This window comes from Struthio camelus, chromosome 4 (assembly GCF_040807025.1).
Source record: "Struthio camelus isolate bStrCam1 chromosome 4, bStrCam1.hap1, whole genome shotgun sequence".
NCBI lineage: Eukaryota > Metazoa > Chordata > Aves > Struthioniformes > Struthionidae > Struthio > Struthio camelus.
The window spans coordinates 86767871-86791483 of NC_090945.1; the positions used below are offsets into that span (position 1 = coordinate 86767871).

The 23613-nt window shown below is 55.5% G+C and overlaps 2 protein-coding genes and 1 long non-coding RNA gene across 23 annotated transcripts in view; all 3 read right to left on the bottom strand.

Moving 5' to 3' along the window:
- The window catches only part of DYSF (dysferlin), a 120522-nt gene extending 108983 nt beyond the window's left edge, over positions 1 to 11539 (bottom strand). For 7 of the 13 annotated variants that reach the window (XM_068943888.1, XM_068943884.1, XM_068943881.1 and 4 more), the window contains exons 1-6: positions 11009 to 11539; positions 6083 to 6138; positions 5248 to 5339; positions 2283 to 2388; positions 488 to 602; positions 1 to 188 (exon numbers count right to left, since the gene is read on the bottom strand). In XM_068943888.1, coding sequence (XP_068799989.1) covers positions 1 to 188; positions 488 to 602; positions 2283 to 2388; positions 5248 to 5339; positions 6083 to 6138; positions 11009 to 11180 — 729 coding nt within the window. In that variant the 5' untranslated portion in view covers positions 11181 to 11539. Of the gene's footprint in view, positions 189 to 487; positions 603 to 2282; positions 2389 to 5247; positions 5340 to 6082; positions 6139 to 8478; positions 8601 to 11008 lie in introns of those variants that run through there. The other 6 variants (XM_068943889.1, XM_068943892.1, XM_068943887.1 and 3 more) reach the window with 1 other exon arrangement.
- A 2081-nt stretch (positions 11540 to 13620) lies between these two features.
- On the bottom strand, positions 13621 to 15962 carry LOC138067261 (uncharacterized). Its single transcript, XR_011141153.1, has 3 exons — positions 15585 to 15962; positions 15392 to 15466; positions 13621 to 15267 (listed from the first exon to the last, which is right to left on the bottom strand). It is a non-coding gene; the product is annotated as an uncharacterized lncRNA (long non-coding RNA).
- Positions 15963 to 16869: 907 nt separating this feature from the next.
- The window catches only part of ZNF638 (zinc finger protein 638), a 57637-nt gene continuing 50893 nt past the window's right edge, over positions 16870 to 23613 (bottom strand). For 6 of the 9 annotated variants that reach the window (XM_068943873.1, XM_068943876.1, XM_068943875.1 and 3 more), the window contains exons 23-26: positions 20102 to 21284; positions 19079 to 19171; positions 18151 to 18269; positions 16870 to 17183 (exon numbers count right to left, since the gene is read on the bottom strand). In XM_068943873.1, the coding sequence (XP_068799974.1) occupies positions 17124 to 17183; positions 18151 to 18269; positions 19079 to 19171; positions 20102 to 21284 (1455 nt within the window). In that variant the 3' untranslated portion in view covers positions 16870 to 17123. The remainder of the gene's footprint in view (positions 17184 to 18150; positions 18270 to 19078; positions 19172 to 20101; positions 21285 to 23613) is intronic. The other 3 variants (XM_068943874.1, XM_068943877.1, XM_068943872.1) reach the window with 1 other exon arrangement.

Below are 23613 nucleotides of genomic sequence, written 5' to 3' on the forward strand. Positions count from 1 at the left end.
CTGGAAGTCCTGCGGTTTGTTGGGCAGGGGCTTTTTGGGCGAGCTTTTCCTCCGCTTAATCCCATGGATGTGGTGCGCAGGTGGCTTGCGGGGCAGCGTGGGCTGCTCGGCCCCTGAGGGCCCCGAGGATGGCTCCGTCTCGTCCCCCGTCGCGGTCTGATCTTCGGTATCCTCCTCAGCAGCCGTTTCTGCAGGGGCAAGAGGCAGGTCAGGGTGGCAGGAAAGGGAGGAAGGCAGTGCATTACTCGAGACCGTTCACGATCTCCTGTTCAGCCCAGGAGGGTACCTCGAGCTGAACGGGAGCTCGGGGCTACAAGCCGTAACAGCCCTGCTACCCTGAGCTGCAGACACCCAAAATCTCAGGTGCTGCAGGTTGCAGGGAGAGCGCCGGACCCCAGACCTGCGCCCACCCTGCGTCACCCCGCCACGCGCTGACGGGGTACGGCTCCAACCTGCCCCGACTGCACGAGCAGAGGTTTCTGCTCACCGGTGACCGTGTCGGGCTCCGCCGCAGCCGGCGCTGGCTCAGGGGGGGCAGGAGGGGGGAACAGGGGGGCAGCTCCTGGAGGCGGGGTGTAGGACACTTGCAGGATGAGGAAAGCCTGGAAAAGAGGAATGAACCGTTACAACGGGCATGCAGAAGCGCCGCCCGATCAGAGGGACTGCTCCAAGCTCTCGGGATGCCAGCAGCAACTTGCTGCCCAAGCATCGCGGACGCAGCAGTAACTCAGCAAACGCAACGCAAAAAGGGCAGGAGCAGGAGCAGCAAGAGCAGGAGGACCGAAGCGGGAGGCGTTGCAGGGATCTGGCCGGCTGCACCTTTCTGCCCGCCGGGCGCTCTGCAGCCTGCCGTCGCCGCGCTTCATCCCCTGCTGCAGCCCACGCTGCAAAAAAGCTCCGGGGCTCCCCGACCCCGACCGGGAAAGGCTCCTTCTCCCGCAGCTCCTGCTGGGCCTCGTCTGCGGGGAGGGATGCGACGAGGTGGGGGAGCCGCGGGCGGCAATCCTGCCAGGGCCGAGCTGCCGGAGACGCAGCGCCGCTCGAGCCGCGGGGATGCCGGGGCCGGCGAGGATGCCGGAGCCGCGGGGACGCTGCGGGGCAGCCGGCCAGGACCGAGCGGTGCCGGTCCCGCTAGATGGCAGCTCCAGGCCGTGGCGGCTGCGGGCCGCCTCGGCGGGAAGGAAGCGGCAGGGACGGCAGCCAGCGAGGCGCGGAGCCGAGGAAGGGCCTCGGCGGCTCGCTGCCCGGGGAGGCCAGCGGACGCGGTACCCCTCCGCTGCCTCTCCGAAAGGTCTCGCGGGGCTCAGGCGGCGGCGGCGTTTTCCCCAGCCTGGGCAGCAGGAGGGGCGATGCGGCGAATTTGGCAAACGGGGAAACTGAGGCAGAGCAGGGCGGGCTGGGACAGGAGGAGGAGGACAGGACCTTGTCCAACCAAACCGGTGCCACGGGGGACCGTGCCCGTCTGCTAGCTAGGGGCAAGGGAAGCTGCACGGAGGCGCTCGGCGCAGCGGAGGCCAGATGGATGGGCGCCAGCACGCAAGCGAAAGAGGAACCATCAGGCCAATAAAAGCCCCTGGGGGAGCTGGCGTAGGAAAAAGGCGGCTTCCTGCCATAGAAACACCTACAGAGCCGTTTCCACGCATCCCCGGAGCGGGGGGAAACGTACAGCTCGCTGCTTGAACAGCGATGCGAGGCAGCAGCCCGAGGAGCAGCGACGGGGGCCGCATCCGGCGGCACCAGCCCCCGTCCTCCCGCAGGCAGAAACGAGCCTCCGCCGTCCCCCGCCGCAGGGACGGGCTCAGGGACGAGAGGTTCGGGGCAGGGGCGGCCGTCAAAAGCCCCCAGGGGCGTCCCGGGGATGCCGGGACGGTGCAGGCTGCAGACGCCAGCGTGACGGCTCCTCCGCCCCAAGGCTGAGGAAGACGAGGGCGGAAGGTGAGGCCGAGGGCAGGTCCAGCACGGCGTTTCCTCCTGCCGCCAAGACACTCGGCGGCAGCGCTGGGAAGGAGCGAGGAGAGACGCCGGCGGGGTCTGGCCCACCAGGAAATGCTGCTTGGGGCTCGTCCCGGCTGCGGCAGCCCCCGGGGCAGCTCGACCGAGCCCCCAGCCCCACTCGGGACCACGGAGCCGCGATGCACCAACACAGGGCAGCCAGCGGATCCTGCCCCGCAGGCTGATTCCTGAGGGTCCAGCTCTCATTCCCAAACGCACGAGCCAGAGGGGAGCTGGGGGGCCAGGCGGGCCGCTGGCCGTGTCCCAGCTCGTCCCCCGTCCGGACTCACCCCCGTGCTCTGCTTCTTGGCGTCCAGCAGCGGCACGTTGAAGGAGGCAGCCAAGCTGGGGGTGGACAGGACATCTCGCAGGGGCACGTGGGCTTCTCCCAAAAACCTGGGGGAAGAAGAGCAAACGGGGGCAGCAGCAAGGGAGGACACACGGGGAAGAGGCTGAGGACCCGCATCGGGTTCAAACTGGAGCAACGGCTATTGCAAAGGCACAGAGCCGGAGGGTTCAAGCAGCGGGAGGAGACGGTTTCCACCTCCTCTCTGGAGGCACGGTGCAGGTCAGCGAACAAAGGCTCGGAAACACAAAGCAATATCCTTGGCGATGCCCTGCCTGGGAGTCAACGACATCAAAGGGGCCAATAAGTGTTTAGTTGCATTGCAAAAAAATAAAAAAATAAAAAAATTAAAAAATAAAGCATCACAGATTTTTTTTTTTTATTATTGTAACAGCGGCGCAGAGCCCCGTGAAGCCTCGACGCTCGGACAGGTCAACCCACCTCCCCTCCGACCCCCAGCAGCAGTCCTCAACCCTCCTTCTGTGGCTCTTGCTTGGTTTTTTTCGGATTTGTGGGGGGTTGTTTTGGGGGATTAACCCTTCCTGTCCCACACCACCTCCCACCCCAGCTGGGGGGTTATTTTTAGAGGCTCCCCTCTGTAAATCGTGACGGGGCCATGAATTTGGGTAAAACCATAGGAGTGCGCAAGCAGGGGGGTGCAGGGAATCCCTGGACCGGGCTGCAGCGACTGCCCAGAAAACCCAGCGAGAAGCCGGGCAGCCCCCGGCCCAGCATTTACCCTTAAAACCTTCTGCTGCGGGGTTTTTTTTTTGGTTGGTTTTTTTTGGTTTTGGCTTCCTGCTTTTGTTTGCTCCCCTACCGCTGCAGGGAAGCTCTGGAAGCGCAAGCTTTGGGTTGGAGCAAGCTTTTCTGATGCATATTCTCTCCCCTTCCCCTCCTTCCCCGTTTTCCTTTGCAAACGGTCATGGAAACGGCCTCTTTCTGCAAAAAGCAGCTCTTTGCCTGCAGCTGCCTCAGCGCTTTGCAAGCGGGAAGACGCCCTGGACCGCCATAAACCAGGGATTAAAGCAAACGTGGCCTGATTCACCCTCCTCCTGCACAGGCTTGCGCAGCCCCAGGACCGTCTCCTGCCCGAAACGCACCCTGAGCGAGCGGCGCGGCTCGCTGGGACGACGGAGCGGGGCGCTTTCCCACCGAGACGCTTGCCGCGGGGACCGCGGCTCCGCAAGAGCCACGCACGGGCCAAACCTCAAGCCTGGCGCAGGTGTCAGCGGGGTTTTTTTCTTACGCCTGGCTGCAGTCAGCAGCTTTGCCAAGGCAGCGTCGCCGTTAATCGTGCTGCTTGCGCGCTCGCAGCCGAAGCGCGGGCAGGCAGGTTGCTCCTTTCTCCGGAGAGCAGGAAAGGCCAAAGAGCAACGTCACCTACGTGACGGGTCATCAAGCAGGAGAAGGCACCTTTCCTTGGAGATATCACGATATCTGCTAGTAACAGAAGGAAACTGCTCCTCCGCTCCGGCAAATTAAGTTTCCCTGGCGCGGGGAGCTGGAATTCCTCTCCCGTTTCTCCTTCCCTATTTATAGGAACGCGTGCAGTCGCCAAGCTGGATCAGACCCAATTTCCAGCTCGTTCGCTCTGCAGCCCAAGAGCGAAGCCCACATCAGCATCAGTCTGGGATGACTTATCCACCCCCCCCCCCCCAGGCCTTTCCTTCCCCCCCGGCTGCTGCCAACGAGCGGCTTCTGCTTTGCCCTCCCAGCACAGGAACTGCTCCTGAAACCGGGCCGTGCTCCGGGGCAGCTCGAGGAGCGCTGGGGAAAGGTCTCATACGTAGGAGGACAAAGGGGCTTCGTCTCAAGCCGAGCGAGCTCTTCAGGGCTCAGAGAAATTGCAGGGTCCTATTTTGGGGGGCTGGGGGGTGAGCCTTATGCCCAGAGGGGCATGTGGGCACCCAGCAAACTGCTGGCCCGCATCCGCACCGGGGTCCCGCTCCCCCTCGGGGCGGGCAGAAACCCAGCGACCATCTCAAAACACCTCCAGCCCCCAGCCCCGGCCAAGGCAGCAACTCCAAGGGCGCCGTGGCCGGCTCTGACCCTCCTTTTGCAACGCCTGCCCCTGCAAAAGCGCTCGGCCGCTGGGCGGACAGAGGCCCCAGCACCTCCCGAAACGTGCCGCTCGGCCCAGGCGAAGGGCACGGAGGAGCAGCCTCGAGGCAGGCGAGCGGCGCTTGGGTCCCAACGACGTGCCGGGCGCCGGACACGGCGCGTGCGGCGCGGATGCTTTCGCGAGAAAGGAAGCGGGCCCCCCGGGGTTGTTTATTTTGCAAGCGACGCTCTTCCCAGCTGCGCGGGCAAAACAGAGCCGGGAAAGGGGCTCGGCCGGCTGGCGAGCTCCGTCCCACGCCTCCGCCTCCCGGCGCGGCATCGCAGCGGCGCCCCAGGCCTTATCCCGAGGGCGGCGGAGGCACAAGGCTCCTTTATGCTCCCTGCCGGCAAAGGCCGCTTTGCTTCCCGGCCTTTGAGCGAAACGGCGCAGAAACGCGGCTCGTGCCTCCCACCAGCCTCCCCGCCGCGTGGGCGCAGCCGGCACCCGCCGGCCTCTTCCCTGATGCCGGGGAGAGCCGAAAACGCGCCTGGAGCAAAGCCGCAGCTCCGCGCTGCAGCACGGGATTCCCGGGGGAGCAAGGCAGGCTGCAGCCTTCAGCCCCCAGCATGCGCGTGCACGGACAGCGCGCGTGCACGGACAGCGCGCGTGCACGGACAGCATGCATGCCCACGGACAGCGCGCGTGCACGGACAGCGCCGCGGGCCCACGGACAGCGCTGCGGGCCCACGGACAGCGCCGCGGGCCCACGGACAGCGCCGCGGGCAGCAGCTCCCTGCTCTCTCCCGGAGCAGACATCCCCCCCCCCCCTCCACGCACGTAGCCTGGGGACACGGTGACGTCCTACCTGTTCCTGCCCACGGTCTCGTGGTCCTTCACCACCACGGTGAGCTCGGCGCTCTGGTCCAAGGGAGCTCCCTTGAGGTCCCACTCGAAGCCCTGGAGAGCGGGGAGAGAGGAGCTGAGACCAGAGGCGCCTCCGGCCGCGGCGGCTCGCGCTGGGACAGGCAAAATCCCGAATGGCAGCAGATGTCGACCCGCTTCGGCAGCGCCAGGTCGCTGCGGAGAAGCAGGAGCCCTCCGCCGCCGTGCCCACGCGCTGGCGGCTCGGAGCGGCGGCGCGGGGCATCGAGCCTGCCGCCATCCCGCCGCCGCACCCAGCGCTCCGCTTCCTTGCTCCAGACTTCCCTACGGGCTGGAAGAAAAAGCTGTGCTCTGGCCAAAGGCCCTTTTACGTGGGTTTTTTTTTTTTTTTTTTAAACAGATTAAAAGCGAACGAGAACACGATCTGGACCGCCGCGCAACGTTTCTGCACCGCAGCGTTAGCGCTTGTTTAGCGAAACCCGTTTTTTTAAAGCTCGGTCCACACGGGGTCGAGGTCAGGAGGAAGAGGGCGATGGGAAAAAGAGAAAAAAACCGTCTCCTCCTCCGGGACTGGGCCGATGAGTAAAACAGCCTTGGTTTCCCCGCAGCGTTTTCACGCGTTTTCTTTTAATCGGCGAGGGAGGAAGAAGCCGGGCGGCAGGGCAGGTCGAGTCCTCGCTGCCGGAGATGGGGACGGCAGCAAGGAGCCCTCTGCGCGGCGGCTCGAGCTGCACCCGGGGCTCGGCGGGCGCGCAGGGCGCCGCTCGGGGCAGGGGGGGGGGGACGACCCCCCCGGGGTGGGGGGGGACCTCGCTCACCTCGTTCCACACGGGGTTCACGTTGTTCTTGATGACCTTCGTCCTTCTCTTCACCCCTGCGAGGAGCAAAGCGCGCGGGTCAGGTAGGGCCCGGGGGGGCCTCGGCGCACGCCGCCGCTTGGTGGTGGGCGAACGGCCCCAAAACGCGCTGCCCCCCCCCCCCCACCACCACCGATGCAAGGAAAGCAAGGTGGTGGGGGGGCGCTGAGGGTGCCCAGCACCATCCGCAGCCCCCAGGGAGGCAGGATCAGGCCCTCCGCTCCGACACCACCCGGGGCAAGGATGCTGCAAGGCGGGCGTACGGCGGGGAAGCGCCGCGGCGGCTGCGGTGGGGGGGGACACGGCTGCCACCCCACGTCACGGCCCCCGCGCCCGGCCGGGCGGCCTCTGGGGTCCCCGCGTTTGAGCCTGGCCACGAGGCTTGCTGGGAAAACCGTTTGGCCGCGCTGTGCCTCAGTTTCCCCACGGGGAAACCAGAGCGGAAGACTCTGCCTGCCTTGCAAACGCCCCCCCGGGAGGGTTTTCTGGCTGGGAAAGGCTGCAAGGAGCCCGATGGTGGTGGTGGGGGGGGGATCCTCCATCCTCTTATACCCCAGGCGAGACCCTCAGGGCCTCGCGCAGGGAGCAGAGCCCCGCGGCGGCCGCGTGGAGCCGACACCAGCGGCCATCACCGTCCCCTCCCGGCTCACAGCCGCGGGCGGCACATATCCGGCCGCGCCGGCACCGCGGCTCGCTCCCGGCAGCCCCTCGAGGTGCCGGCCGCCGAGCCCGAGGGGAAAAGGAAAAGGAAGAGGCGGCCGAGAGGGCGAGAACAATAGCGGTGACTCAAATCCCGGAGGCCGCCGGGCCGCCCGGGGCCCGTCCCAGCGCGCTCGGCCGGGGCCGCGGGGCCGAGGCCGGGCTGACGCCGGCCAGCGCTCGGCCAAAACTCGCCTCTCCCCCCACTTTATTATTATTATTTTATTTTTTTAAAAAAAAAACTCATCAAATTCATCTTTTCCTATTTTGGATTGTAAAGAGGCTGTTAAATCCTCCGGTCCTGAAATAAGCGGCCAGCCCGGACCGACACGAGCAGAGCTCGGGCTCAGAGGGAGCAGAAAAAGCTTCGTGCGCTGGCGACAGGATTTGCAGGATGTTTCCTGGACGCGGGAACTCTGCCCCGGCTCTGCAGAGCATCGCTAAGGAGCGGAGACGTAACCGAGCCCTTAGCTCAACGCTCGTCTCCCGCTCGCATGCCACGGCCCCCCGACGCTTTCAGGCTCGCGAATTTGCCGGCAAGAGTGATTTTCCACGTTAAAAGGAGACAGAGCCCGGTTTTTGGGAGAGCGGCCACGCGTCCATCTCCCCGTTGGGAAACGGAAGCGAAAGGAGCCCCCGGGTCCAGCCGGGAGAAGGGTGCAGCCCGGACCCAGGCGGCAGCCGGGACCCCGCGGCGCTGGCGGCAGCGTGCACGAAGCGACGAACCCCCTGGCGGGTTTTGGTTTGGTTTTTTTGTTTGTTTTTTTTTTTTTTTAAATCACAGACATTTTCCAGCCCCTGGAAAATGATGTCAATAAAACCACATCCTCCAAGAAACGCTTTCTAAGGGCAAAAGCATCAATTCTTTCTTTCGCGTGCTCTGCCCTGCCAGGTCTGCACCCCCCCTCCCTCCCGCCCCGTCGCTGTCCGCTCCCCTGTGAGCCCGCAAACGGTGCCACCCTTGGGTGTCCCCCCAGGACAGAGGGCGTCCGCCCCCCTCTATTAGCAGCAGCGGGATAAGCCCCCGGATGAGGCTTTTCACAAATCTCACGCTAGCAGCCGACTCCGCGAGGGGCTAAGAGAAAACAACCGTCAGAGCAAAAAACACAAGTGCAGCCAAGGGCACCCATGGGTGCCCCTCGGGAGCACAGCACCCCGCAGCAGCACCTCCCCGCGGCGCTCGGCTGCTTTGGCACAAGCTGGGGCCAGACGGCCACCCTCCTCTGGCCGAACGGCCGTCCCCAAACCGGCCCCCGGGAGGGAGCCCAGCGCCGGCCGACGCGCGGGAACCTCGCGCCCGCCAGCGGGTTTTCCCACCCTTCTGCCAGCACCAAACTCGCAGCAGCACCCCGGCTCCCGGAGGAAGAGCAGGGCGCTGGGGCGCGACGCGGGGCCCCGAAGCCGCCGCCGCGGCCGAGGGCTCGCTCCCCAACGCAGCGCCAAGGACGCCCCGGTGTCACGGCACGGGGACGCGCTCGGACTAACGGAGGGGGTCCCGGAGCAAACTGGCTGGAGCCCGAGGCAGGGAGGGAGCGGAGCAAAGCGCAGGATGGAGGGGGGTGGTTGGGGGGGGGGAGACCCCTTGGCTGGAGGGGCTGCGCAGGGGAGGGAGCGCGGGGACGCGATAGCGCCCAGCCCGGCGGCAGCGGGGTCCTCACCTCGGAAAGTCAGGCTGGCCACGGGGTCGCTCTGCTTGTCGCCCTTCTCCAGGCCGGGGAGGCGGCCGGCGCGCTGCAGCAGGCAGCGCAGCATCGTGCTGCCGGCGGCTCCGCGCTCCGGCCCTGCCCGCCGCCGGGAGCGCCGCGCCGCGGCCGCCGGCCACGCTGCGGGGCCGACACGCCACGGCGGGGGCGGGCGGGAGGCAGCAGCAGGATGCTGCCAGCTCCCAGGGCCCTAAGGCGACCTGGGAGGCCAGAGCACCGGCACGCCGGGATGACGTGAAGCCCAGCGAGGCCCGAGCGCTGGGGCTCTGGGGATGCCCGAGCACCAGGACCCCAGGGGTGAAACGCTATGGAGGATACCCCAGGACCCGGGGATGAAACATAAGCAGGAACGCCAGAGCGCTGGGATCCTAGGAATACCCAAGCACCAGGATGCTGCGAGCCCCAGGGATACCCGAGCACTGGGCCACCAGGATGCTGCAAGCCCTGGGGAGGATGCGCTGCTGGGATGCTGGAGGCTCCCCCCCAACCCGAGGATGCTGCAAGCCCCAGGGATGCCAGAGCAGGGATGATACACTGCTAGGGATGCCAGAGCAGCAGGAACCCCAAAGATACCTGAGCATCAGGACCCTAGGGAAGGCAGGAGGCAAGGATGCCACAGCATCGTGACCCCAGGGACAATGCACCACCAGGCATGGTGGCACATCAGGACCACGGGAGATGCCGTGGCATCACGACAGCAGGGGATGCCACAGCATCAGGACCACGGGGATGCTGCAGCACGAGGAGCACCGAGGTGCCAGGATTACCGCAGCTCGGGAGACCACAGGGTCGACCACAGCCAGGGGTGCTGTGGCATCAGGACCCCAGGGATCCCACACTGCCAGGATGCCACCGGATCAAGCCCACTAGGGCTACGTCAGCGTGGGGGCCACGAGGGATGCCCTGCCGGGCAGGAGCCCCGAATGCCTCGCAATGTTGGGTCCTCTGCAGAGCTCAGCCCCGGAGGTCTCACGGCGAACCTGGCTGGGAAGTGGCTGCGGGGCGAGACAGAGCCAGCCTCTCTCTCCTCCCATAGCAGGAAGGCGTCCCCATGTCCCCCGAAAGCTCCAGGCCCAGCAGGTGAGGCATCCTTGCAGCAGCTTTGCATGATTGCAACCGTGAACAAAGCCCCCCTCAACACAGGACAGGGACCTCCTTGCCCTGAGGAAGGTCCCCGCACCTGCACAGCCAGACAACTGCGGGGGGCGTTGGCACAAGCACACGCGCACCAGCACACGCTCTCCCTCTGCCCATCCCATCCTGGCCAGCAGTTCAGAGCAAGATGCTTTTCCATCCAAAAGATGCCCAGGACATTGCAAACGAGACAAACCCGCTCAAGGACCTCTGGCAACCAACAAGGGTCAGCGCCAGAGAAACCAAAGTTTGGGGCTGCTCCCCGAGTGCATTTGGACGTGGAGGAAACCGCATCGGGGCTTTTCGCAGCGGGGGAGAAGTCACGTTACACACGCGCACCCCGCGCCGGGGCTCAGCCCCCCGCGCTGCCGGGGCGCTGGTTCCCCTCCTGGAAACTCCCTGCCGCTCAGGGAGAGGCGGCAGGAACTGTCTTGCAAGAAAGGCGCCTGCCTGCTCTCCCTCGCTGCTCTCCGGCCCAACCAACCTCCTTAAAAAAAAAAAAAAAAAAAAGCTTGGAGCACTTTAAAGGCAGTTTGCTCGCTGGGAAATAGAGCCAGGCGCTGCGGCACGGAGCGGGGCGGCGGCCGGGCCGAGCCGAGCGGAGCCGAGCCGGCCGCGGGGCCCGGCGCGGGGAGCAGAGCATCCCGGCGGGGCTGCCGAGGGCCCCCAGCGGTCCGCGGGTGGCCGCTTCCCGGCGCAGCCAGCCGGACGGGGGGGCTGCACGGCTGCGAGGTGGCCGGGGGGGGGGATTGGGTGTGCTGGTTCCCCCCCTCCTCCTCCTCCCGCCTTGCTGCCGGCGCACCCGCAGGGGTTAAGGAGTGCGGTAACATGAGCCCGAGGAGGCTCCAGCGCCAGGGACTGCGGCTGCTCTCCGGCTGTCAGGGTGCCATCCTGGGGGTGCTGAGCCCCCAGGGCCCACCCTCGGCCAAGGCACCCGACGAGGCTCAGCGCCCGGCCCGGGAGGGCAGGAGAGGGGCGAAGGGAGGTGGCCGCGTCCCCGGAGCAGCCCCCGGGTCCCCCCCCCCCCCCGCCGCCAGCCCTCCTGACTCAGCACTGGCAGGAAGCGACCTTTCCTGCCGGCTGGCCGAGCCCCAAGGCCCGGCCGTGCCCTGCGCCTCGCTGAGCCCCGACGCTTTCAGCGCACTGCGAGGTGCGGGGAGCAACCCCCGGGGCCGCCGAGCACCCCTGCCTCGGGGGAGCGGGGGGGGTCGGGGGGGGGAAGGTCCAGCCGAGGCAGACGGAGAGACAGGGCATCACCCAGCGGTCCCCAAGGGGTGGATGGACGGACGGCCGGACCAAGCGGCCGACCCCCGGGACGGACGGACGGACGGAGCCCCCGGCCGCCGCTCACCTTCAAACACCACGGAGCAATAGGCATCGCTGATGTCTGCGTCGGGCGTGTGGACGTTTTCCGCGTGGAGGACGAAGACGCGGAGCATTGCCTCGGCCGGGCGGCTGCGCCAGCCGCTGGCACCGGGCTTTACCTCGCCGCAGGCAGCGCCGTCTCCGCACGGCCGGGCCATACGGGCCCCTTTTATACCGACACCCAGGCAGCGAGGCAGCTCTTAAAGGGGAAGGGCCGCCGCGCCGCTGGATGCGGCCCCCGGCGCGGGCTGCAGCCGCTGCGCCTAGCATGGAGGGGCCGAGACCCCCGGGACGCTGCGAATTAGGAAACGGCTTCGCGGTCCGCTTGGCAACTCCTCGTCAGCCCCACCGAACTAGCAGCGCGCTCTGAAACGGCGGCAAGGCTGATGCGGAGCGGTCCCAGCGGGCGCTGAGGATGCCGAGCGCAGCACAAGGAGAGCGTGGCTGCAGGGCTCGGCTGGTCCCCGTCGTCACCAGCGAGGAACACGTCCTTGCAATCCCCCCCTGGCCCCGGCTAGCTCACCCCAGGTCAGCGATGCGGAGCTGGGAACGCGCTGGAGAGCATCCAGGCATCGCCCCAGCCTGTTGCTGCAACCACTGCGGTCAGGTCTTCGCAGAAGGCTTCCTTCCTCAGAGGGAAAAGCACGGTTGCTGGGGGCTAAGCAGTAGCAGGGAGGGAGGGGGCAATGGGTGCACAAGGAATAAACCACCCAGCGCCTTCCCGCTGGCGCACGAAAGCCCACTCCTGCGCTGGACCGCGCACAGGCGAGCCCCCCTCCCAGGACCAGCCTGGCCCAGCGCGGAGCATCGCTGCCGAGCGCGAGCCCCGCAGCACCGGCCAGGGACGAACCCCCCGCTCTGGTCCCGGCTGGGCCCCAGCTCGCTGCGCAGGCGTGGAGAAAGCCACCACCTTCCCCTGCCTCAGTTTCCCCAACTGCTGGATGGTAAAAACACCTCTAATTTCAGCGCGTACGTTATTAGCCGTCACAGCGTGTCAGCGGCACTGTCCCACCCTCCCGGGAGCCGGCACTGGTCCCAGTGGAGCGGTTGGACCCCGGTGCAACCCCGGAGCAGATCCTGCACCCCGGTGCCCACCCGCCACGGCAGCGGGGCCAGCCTGGCCCCGGCACCTGCTCCAAAGCCTGGTGGCAGGTGGTGACGCTCCGCACCCGCCACCCTGGCTATTTAAAGGGAGGTTATTTTTACCCTTGGGTTTCCCAGCAGTCGGCTCAGAGGTTCCTCCCAGCACGTCCTCCCACGTCTCCGAGCTGCCGCGGGAGGGAGACGGCGGTGGGAAGGAGCACCACGCTGCGGCCACATGGTTCCCCACCAACAGGCCAGTGGCTGCTGGGGACAAGACCCATCTCCCCGTCTGTCTGCTGCCCTCACATCACTGCAGCTCCTCACAGCCGGGTTGCCCCATTCCTGCAGCACAGGGAGAGCTAACACTGCCCTTTTAGTGCACTCTACCCAGTTTGGCTTTATCCAGACCAGTTTCCCCACTCCTTGCTTCTTGGGTAACGGAATTGACCATCCTGACTTTCTGGAGCTGTGGGTTTTGCCAGGGACTAACCCAACATACCGCAATTAAAACTGTCGTTACAGTAACCAAAGCAGAGGTGGGCTGCCAAACTGGAACCTCCCAGCAGCAGCGTAACCACATTTGGGTGAAATAAACAGTCACTGGCATCCTCACTACAATCAGCAAGATTAAAACCAAAAGGCAACTGAAAACTCATGTTTTGCAGGAGACAGCATGGGTCACTGGTTAGGGTGGCAAAGCTGGGACACCCGCGCTCCCTCCAGCTTCACTATTGCTCCTCCCTGGGGGCTCCGTCCCCTTCCCTCCCCTTGTGTCCGTGCTCTGTTTAGCACGAGTCCCCACGGAAGGGCCTCTCCAGCACTTGCTTATACTGCTGTTGGCTCACCGGGACCATCCGTCCACGCCACCGCCGCGTTGGCAACTCCCAAACGCTCGTATTGCTCCGGCCCAGCTGGGATCCACGCGCAGCAAAGGGGCTGCGCAGCTTGAGAGAAGGAAGAAAAAAATCCTGTAGAAGCACCAGTCCTATGTGTCTGCAGTGGGGACTTGCTTTGCACTTTCTGCTGCCGGGACACCGCACTAACATCCCTCCGGATGCTCCGTGAGGACATAGGGACACTCAGCACACAGCACTTGTCATTACTGTCAATTCTAGTCTAGTCACTTAAACCGAAGCACTCATTAGGTGCAGGACGAATGGGAAGTGCAGCCAACTGTAAATTTGTTGGGGCAATGTTCAGACAGCCGCTATCACACGAGAACCTGTAGGAGAATCCGTAAGATTATTTTCCCCTTCCCCCCTATATTTTTTCTGATTTTGTTTTTCCATACCAGGCTTGGGGGGGGGGGGGGGGAGAGAGGGAGGGGGGGACAGGACGTTATTTTCCTGAAAGTTTCTGGGTTAAGTGGCTCCCACGTATCTCCCTGGGGCCACTGCAGCACTTAGTGTTTTTAATGGAGATGTTCTGGTGTCTCAAAGGAAGGGGCTTCACGCACAAGCGTGGGCCTGGAAGGCGTGAATGGAAGCGAGGTGGACACGGACCAGAACCAGGGTTTACTCACTAAGCCCCTGTCCAAGGACCTTGGCATCCTCTGTGAGGCATGCTCAGCCTCACGCCAAGCTGGGAGATGGTGCCGGATCTCATCTTTCCAACCACCAGGAAGTCTCCAGAACTGACATATCTCTAGGCTGGTATCAAGTAGGCAAACACACAGCATGAGCAGAAACCAAGGCTTTAGCTAACCTTTGCCCCCAAAAGCAGCCATTCCTCCCTGCCTTGGTCATCGCTCACGGGGAGAGTTGCAGACCTGGAAGAAATACCTATCCCCAGCACAGCCAGTGCCACGGGGGCAGATCTCTGGCATGCAATGCTAAGGACAATGCCGAGCAAAGGAGGAAGGACAGGCACCCCTGCTCTAGCTGGAAATTGTCAGCTCAGTTATCCTGCTGACTCAAGATGCTGAGCACAACCAGCGCGAGGCAGAGCATCAGCATCAGGTGGTGCCGCAGCCGAGCTTGTGGACACGAGCCCACCTCGAAGCTGTCCGCTTGTCTTAGGGGGCACCAGCAGGGCTGGATCTCTGCTCGTCCAGACACCGAAGGACAGCAGGTATTTGCAGCCTGAGTCCCTGCTGCACGGATGATCTGCTGAACCAGTCTCCACTTTGCCTCTTTCTCCTGATGAAGTACAAGACTTCTGGGAACACCAGCAAAATGGGCCCAGGGAAAGCTTACACTTTCCTCATTTCCTTCTGCTAAGCAATACTTGGTAAAACACATCGCTTGCTGATAGCCAGATGTGCAACTGCCCCAAACTTTTGCTTTAAGCATACAGGGAAAAAATGAGGTGACCGAGTTGGACTCGGACTAAGACCCACCAAGGCGGGTGCTGAGGCTGCTCCCATCACTCCCAACCCCTCTGCAACCCACAGAAGTCAGCGGTTCCCACTCAATAGCTGCCCAGCTGCCTGTGAACCAGGCTGGGGAGCTGAGCGACAGACACACCGGGTGTCATGCACCTGTGCCACTCGGCTCAAGCCACCAGCACGCCACAGACAAGACTGGCATTCCCGAGGGCACGGGGTATTCGTTCATTCCCCAGTCTTTCCTACATTCGGGTGAAAGCAAAATTTGCCTGAAGCTTGCAAGGCAGAAGCAGGAATGAAAGAGATCCTTGTTTTGTCCTCGACACAGATAAGGCAGCAAAGAGAAATTATGGTAAGAATTTGCCTCCCGAGTCCACAGAGAGGAACTCGGAAAACTCAGAAATGCAAATACAAAGCTGCACTGTGAAGAAAACGGGACTCATTGGGGTAGAAAGCTGTCCTACACGCTGGTCCCAAAAACAAAAATGAAAAACCCCAAACCACACCACCAAAAAAAAGCACTGCAAAGCTCCTGAGCTCTGCAGAAGAGCATAGGATTTTGTTGGCACCTCCCTGCAGTTTCCAGACTCTCCTGACAGCCTGTTATGGGACGAGATGGGGCAGTTCAGCTGCACGGCTCGGCCGGCCAGACCCAGCCACCGGGAGAGGACGTGGTGCAGGAAGTTCTCTGTAGGCTCTTTCGCTTACTAAATTCCAGTTTGTATTTTAGACAGGAGTTTTTGGTTTTTTATTGTTTTATACATGAGCTGCTATTAGCTCCATAGAAACTGAATACTTCGCTGAACTGCTCCCCACTTCAGAATACAGTACAGTCTCTGCAACAGTAAATGGAGAGGGAAAAAGAGAGAGAGAGAGATGCATGTGTGCGCACACACATTATTACGCTGAATCCTACTCTCTGGCTTGCCAAGTCTTTCACTCACCTGCTAAATCACTCACCTGCATTTTTGAGACAGTTATCTTTTCACGCAGGGTCGGACTGGCCAGGACAGACTAGCATAGTGACCCACGAGCCTGCAAGTGGCAGCAAGTTTGCTCGCAGAAGCTTCCTTTACTTTGGCACCCAAGCAGAAACACCCAGCCAAATCATAAGGTCCTGTTCATGACTTCCAGGACTTTCAGAGTAACCTACCTGTCAGACAGTGCCACTGCTCTGTGAACTCCATGAACAGCCCAAAAGAGTCTTCATTTTGGAGTCTCCAGAGCAAGCTTTGTCCTTGCTGCATATACGTTGGCGCTGCGTATTTAAAGAAGCTTACTGACTCTCATTCAGTGTAGCAGTTGTGCTCCAGCATCGTAATGGACTTCAATATAGGAAACATAAGTACACCTGTCTGTTAATCCTTACTCTCAAAGGAGCTAGGTCCTGTGAGTCTGACGGATGTAGGTCATTCCCATAAAGCCCCATTTTGGCATCAGCTAGATGCAGGTGCTTCTTTTGCTAAAGCAAGAGCTCAGTTACCTTAGGAGTTTAGCTTGGCCCCTTACTGATCAGAGATCTGAAGATACAAGGATTTCTGTACCAACTGCTGTATAGGTATGACCTGCAACATCCCCACCACAGAGAACCACCAAGCCACTTTCACTTTCCTTGGACATGCAGAAACACTTGTTTAGGAACAGAATTCATCCAAAGTCAATTATCCAAAGTTTGAACGAGCAGCAGTTACAAAGATGGATTTTAAGAAGCAACCTTTTAAATAAATGTCAATATATAATATAATTTAATATATAATAGTATAATATATAATAATTATATAATTATATAATATAATTTGTTTTCAATATATAATTAGCTAGCTGAAAAATAAAAGCTCAAATGAAAGTTACCCATGATGCAGACTGCAAACCAGCATTATGAGCACACAAACCGGAGATGCAGACTTATCAGAACGCAATGTTCAAGAGCGGGTTACAAAGTTCAGAAATGCTGCTGAGCGTTTCACATGCTTTAACCTGGAGACCGGAACAAACTCTTTCACAGAGGGAAAAAGGAACAATCAAAAATAAACCAGCAAACTCATTCACCCAGGAGAAATAGTACTGGACTTCCCGCCACCTGACTGACAGCAATAACAACGAGCAAGTAAATGCAGTTCTGGTACATGCTTTGCTCCCCCTGTTGGCTTTGTTTTTATCCTCCTACTTGACCACGTACTCCAGAGGCCGCGAGGAACAGATAGTAACAGACAACTTAACAGGGCCTGACCACACTTTCACTGAAATCCTTACCACAAAGGTCACCGATTTCAGTTCGGTAAGAGGAACTGCTGGAACATATGTAGCATGCGAAACTTCATCTGCTGAGCTCTGTAAAGCACCACCAGAGATGGATCTCTGGAATAAATTCCGTAATAGCCTCTACTGTGACCTACAAAGTTAACAAAACATAATAAACCACACCAAACACAACCACCTGGTGTTAACTATACAGTAAGAACATTTATTTCGTGTCGACACTTGTAAAAGAAGGCTCTTCCAAGTCAGATGATTTGATATACAAATCGAAGCCACCATACGTTTCTCTTTTTAGTTTGTCTACACTGAGCTCAAATTTATACAACATGAGTGCTTGCTTCTGAAACAAAATTACAAATTAAATCATAACAAAATACACAAAATTGACTGGACCCTAAGTTTAAATTACTGAAAGAATTCTTCTTTCCTCTGATCACCTTGAGCTTCGCTCTTCCCCATCGTTGTCCTCTTCCTTTTGCTTGGCCATGAATTTCTGTAAAAATAAGTGTTTTAAGAAGTCTTATTGGGTAGCCAGGGAAAAGATTATTCTTCATGGCATGATATGACCATGTTTTGAATATACTGCAGATTTCATAAAAGTATCACTCAAAAGGCAGCCAACTCCTGACAACGATAATGTGAGTTCTATACCAAAAAGAAAAAACTCAACACTTTTGCTCACAAACTGACTCTCTTACACACACACCATCAAATGCCGATTACTGATCACGCTAAAGCTCCTGAGTGCAATTTTGACTAAGCCTAAGCCAAAGGATTAGGAAACAGGAGTTCATTTGCTGCTGGATACCTGTCTCTGGTCATCAGATAAAAATTATCAATTCAGCATTCACCACAGGCTGCACATTCATTACATCCAGCTTTCAAAAATCTACATCAATATCTTCATAGTTTTCTACTCTTTTACACATACACACACTCCCCAGCATCTCCTCACAGGAAGGAGATGCCTATTCCCCCCAGCTAGGTACCTACTATATCCCCGTCTCCCAGATGCACCAGCAATATGTACTGATGAGGGCTGGGGGGGCTTCTGACCATAAATCTAAGTTTTCTGGAAGCCTGATATTTTGGTTATTTGATATCTGTGACATATTTCAGTCAGTTTGCAGCTTCAGGAAGCCATGAAATTTGACCAAATTAGGCTTTTGGACACATCACTGGGTATTTTTTAAGTATCGTTTTTTAAATCATTTTTTAAAAAATGGAGGGAAGAACGACTGTTCCCGTGCCTTCCTAGGCAGGGAAGACTATGTAGATAATGAGCTCGACTAATTTAAGGAGTTAAAAAATGTGTTTCAATTTAAGGCTAACAGCCCTGAGCTACTAAGGTAAGCTCCATAAGCCAACAGGAAATTATTTGCAGTCAGTAAAGCAAACATTTTTGACGCTATATGCTTTCCTTCCTCCTCCCCATGTGTCTGGAGATGCCTCTGCATTACCTCCATATTTTGCTGATGAAGTGGAGTCTTGCAGTGATTTTTCACAGACATTTCATCTGCATAGAATAGAGAACAGATCTGACAGAAAAAGCCAGCCTTTGGAACAAGGAAATCTAAATCTGAAAGAGACAGTAAGCAACGTCCCATTAACAAAACACAACTCAAACACACAAAACACACACATACCAGATCCAATCAGCCAAATTCGTACATTTTTTTTTTTTATTCCTGGAGGAAAATTAGTTACATTTTTTTCAGTGTTCTGAAAATAGGCTTCTAGTCACCTGCCTTACTTCCAATAAACAGAGAAGGGGACGCGCTTTTCTTTAGACAGAACAAAAGACATTCTGGATCTGAAATCCACCGCAACTATCTTATTTAAAGCATTTTACATATAATTCCTTTGCCAAGTTTAATCTCTGTCCTACAGTGGGTCATATGAGCATTTTCTATCACAGAGAATCTTACACAAACATCCGGCAAGGATCCATATTTCCTAGCAACTTCTTTTACACATCAAGGATTATTAACAGTTTTATATAAAAGCATATTGGGTGTGGATCTTGGGATACACATTTTAAAAATGAAGCAAGTAGTTTCCAAATTCCTATACACTGAGACAAAGTTGGTAACACAACTTGTACTGGGATGAGAATAGTAAGTAGATATTATGCTACATTGTGTTAATTATAAAATAGACTATATTTTAATTAAATTTTAGGAAAAATGAACTTTTAACGCTGCTGCTATTAAGCCAGCAATAGGAACATATGTTAAATGTGGATGTGTAAGGGTCAAAATAAAAACATGGATTACACATCGTGGCTTTTAAATTAATGTCGTTGTACGAGGCATTTTTAAATGCAAAAGATGACTGTCTTTAACAAGAACAGCATGCAGTGTTTGGGGTGAGCTTTTCTGTTTTTACCTCTTGCAGTACTCTGTGTCTTTGATGCATCTGAAGAATCCATTTTCTTTCGCTTACACTCTGGTTCTTTACTTCCTGATCCCAGGTGATCTTCTGGGGGCCATAAAAGCACATTAAAACAAATATTTCTACTTGTTTAGAGGTATTCTGTTCACAAAACAAACGCCATCTGTACGACCCCGGCTGTTTTCTACAGTTTGGTTTGGTCTTTCCATATAGCAATTTTCAGAAACTTCTGACATCAAGCCACCAGACAAAACTTTTAATTACAACACAGCTGTTGGAGTGAGTCAGTCTGCACGTGTTCCTGACAACACGGCATTCACTACAGAAGTAACAGCACTGCTCTGAGCTGCTTTCCGCTGGAGTTCTCATCAATAGCTTCATCGCAACTTTGTGATTACGATCACAAAAATCTGAACTTCTTCATAAAACATGCTACCGAGCTTTCTTGAATTAATCCAGCTCCAGGTCCAAGAGCGCTATTTCAACTTAAACCTAACAGAAAACAAATCCTTGCTTTTAAAAACTGTTTCAGAAAACTGTTTATAATCTGTTTTCAATTTTGCTCTTGGAATCAGGTGTTAAGCCATCCACTAATAGGTTTTTACCTGCTTTACCTTCTCTTCCCAGTTTTCCTGCTCTGCTTCTCAAATTCAGGAAGGAGTAGTTCTTTCCTAGGTCTACCTCTTTTGCTCAAAAATTTTAATACATAGGCATAGCCTTCACCCAAGTTGTGGTCAAGTCTTTTTTGTGTTCAGGTTATAGAACCCCCCCTACTTTGATCTGTATTAGACCTGTCTTAACCCTTTCTTAAGTACATATTAATATTCTAGATCCAGCTTGGAGGCTGCTGCCTCTTTGCATCCAGGTGTGTCTCATTTGACACATTTGTTTTCAATAAAGCCCCCTCTGACTTTGACCATCATAAACACCAAAAGAACATTTTCAAAACAACGTGTTACTTAATTTTGCACTAAAAGAAAGGTGCACTCTAATATGGGTTAATAAAACAGACCCCACCTTCAGGCTGCTGTTCGCTGTCAGTCTCTGTTTCTTTTGTAGTATCTCTTTCATGAACTTTGACAAAAATTTCACACTTTTCAGCTTCCTCTTTATTTGCTACAGGGATCTCTCTGTCCTTTTCCTGTCCCTCTGCTGCAACCATCTTATTTTCTATTTCCCCTCTGGAAGCTACGAGAGGTTCCTTTCCTTTTGACTTTGAGATCGAAATAATTTCTTCTTCTGGACTCATGTCTCCTAGAATTTCCATTTCTTCTGGTCCTGCTACAGCAACAATATCTTCCTCTTCCGTTTCTGCAGTAGCAGCAGTATCTTCCTCTTCTGGTCCTGCAACAGCAACAATATCTTCATCTTCATCCTCATTCAGATTTTTCCCTATGAAAGGGTTTTCTTCTTCCTCATCCTCCTCTCCAACTTCATCTACTGTAACAAAGTTTAGTTCCTCTTTTAAACGATTGAAATCGGCCAGAAAGTCATCTTCATCTTCATTGACTTCATCTAAAGTCACGAGAGGGGTATCCTCATTGTCCTCCTGTATTTCATCTACTGTCACTAAAGCACTGGGATCATCAGGCACCTGAGAGGAAACAAAATCTCCAGAATCCTCCACAGTCACTTTATCATCTTCCTTTTGTTTCATTGCATCCTCAATGTGTAAATCCGTAGGCTCATTCAGAGGAAGCTCTTCCACTTCCCCTATTTCATCTACAGTTACTAAGGGTTCCGCTTTCAAATCTTGCTCCTCAAAAACTGACCTAGGGACATCTTTACGAAAACTAAGGTCCTCCTGTTCAGATATTTCATCTAAAGTAACAAGTGACTGTGGGTCCTTTACTGCTTCTCCTGTAAGTTCTTCCTCTTCAACTACTTCATCCACAACAACCAGGCCCTGTGGATCAGCTAGTGCATCTAAATTAGCAACTCCCATTAGTTGGGCAGTCACATCCTCCTCTTCCCCAATTTCATCCAAAGTGACAAAAGACAGTTCGCTTTCAGCAACGCGTGCTATGGAGCTTTTCCCTTTCCTTCTTTTAGAACTAGGCTCAGAAGAGTTATTTTTAGAACCATCTTTTCTCTTCCCCCTCGGTGGATTTCTACGGGTTTTAACAGGAGATTCAACTTCCTCTATTACTTCATCCACGGTAACAAACTCATCCAGGTTAAATGGAAAAAGCTCTTCTTCCTATGAAGCATAAAAATAGGAATTTAACAAAGCCCACCTAATGACCCAAGCACCCCCAACCTCAGGGTGCCTAATGAAAAATATCTACAAATCGAAGTTGACTGAAGGGAAAAAAATCCAAATAGACTTCAGGGTAGGAAAATAAAAATAAAAATTAAAAAAAACAGGCCTTCAGTCTCCTGTGCAACTTTTTCAGTATCAGCAGTTGTGTTAAGTAAGCAGATGGCATCCAGAAATCCAGAGCATTTTTCAAAAACACAGTTGGATGAACGGACAAAAACGCATGCTTTCATTAAAACATTGGGCCAACGATCTGCATACTCATGTATATTTTTACCTACACTTGCAGGAAGACTAGTGAAAATCTGAATACCTCAAGAGTATCCTTGGAAAACATTATCTTCTTGTCGTATCTCATACCTCTTCCCTAAGTATATGCTGTTGGCCACTGTTACAAAATAGGATACTACATTAGATGGTTTGATCCAGTAAAATCATCCTCACATAAGCTTCTACACATCAGCAGCTAAGCAATTTTCTGACCACAGTTAAGTCCTCTGTATTTATGAGCCCTCTATTTACTTTTCTTTCACAAGTTTGTGTTTTTTAATGGCTACAAATCTTTAGACTTATGATTTTATCCTCCTTCATCCTCACACCTCCCTAGGACACCCTTCCTCCCCAGCCTTTCTTTTCCAGGCTGAAGAATCCTTATCTGTTTAGTCACTCTTCACTCAGGAGCTATTCTGTTATTTTACGATGGTTTCCACGTGCATCGCTCTACACTTACCTACATTTAAGGTCCACTTGTCTTTATCATCCAAGTACTAAGCATCGTTAAATCTTTATGCAGTTCTTCATAGTTTTATTACCTTAAAAAGCTTACTGTGGTCTTACAAACCACCTCACTATTTATCCCTTTTCCAGATTAGTCATATATTTAACCACAAAGGCACAGAGAGTCCCCTCGTGATCTTTCTTCACTGCTCGTGTATTCCAAGCCTGTGTTTCCTATCAGAGAGCCAAGTATTTATTTTGGCTAGGACTTTCCCTATTATCCTAGAACAGCTTTGCCTCTTTAAAAGCCTTCAGTGAGAAACTTCATATGAAGTTTTCTGGGCATTTGCATGAATCAGGTCCACCTTGCCCACAGAGCTGCTGGCTTCTTCAAAAAGCTCTCAACAGTTTCCCTTTACAAAAGCCATGCTGGTACCAGCATACCCCATTCATCCACATGCCTGCTAGTTCCATTAGGTAAAAGTTTCTACTCACTTGTCCGGTATGAACATTAGATTTACCGGTTTCTAGTTCCCCTGCTTCCAGCAGACTTAAAAAAACTGGCCTGCTGGCCACCACCCAGTTCTCTGAAACCAAGGCAGAGCTAAGCAAGCAGCTGCACACCATTTAGTTCAGTTATTTTATTCTTAAAATTGATGCTCATGGGAAGTTGCGTCCTGGTGACTATTTATTGTTTTACCTTACCTATTTGTTTTCAATCTCTCAACTGACATTGCCATTTCAGAGAGATTCTCTGATGGCCCTACACTAGACCCTAGGGAAGGGCTCTCAGTACTGGAACGTCCCTAAGTTCCTCTATAATGAACATGTGGGGGGGGAAAAAAAAATCTTTTTTTTTTTTTCCTGCTAAGGTCTGCCTAGCCCTACAGATTCTTCGGCAGACTTGCTGCTCTTCCTGCGCCAGCTGTATTTTACAAAGTGGGGCTGGGGCGGGGAGGAGAAGGGGTGCTGAAGGAAAGCAGCTTTCTGAGGATTGTCTTACTGTATTTTTATGCTGAAGATGACAGAGTCTGACCGGTTCTATTTCTCCTCCTGTTGAGATCCTATCTTACTGAAGGATGTTGTGAATCTAAAACTCCTCCTACCCTACAGTTAGAACATGCCAGCTTCCATCGTGACCCACGGTATTTGTTCTAGTCCCACTGGAAAGAAGACAGCAGCAATTTAATGCCATATGCAGCTGAGAACGTCTAGAGGTGGATGGATGGATGTTGAGTTTAATTAATACAAATTATTTTTAGCTTATTTCCGTGAACAGTAGTCACATGATGGCAATAGATCATAACATTTTGTTCACTGTAAAATGCCTATGCTTTAAAAATAATCAGAACAGTGGGATAAGGTGGATAAGGTGTGTACTTGAGGTCTTAATATTAAGACACTAACATTAGACAGTAAAATGCATACAAAAATCCATTCCACACCCCCAAATTATGTATTCAGTCTGTTCAATAAATTATTCTGAAGTTTTTTTGAACAATTCCATCCCATCAGAGAGTCTCATGTGTCTAACACAAAGTTGAAAAAGGAA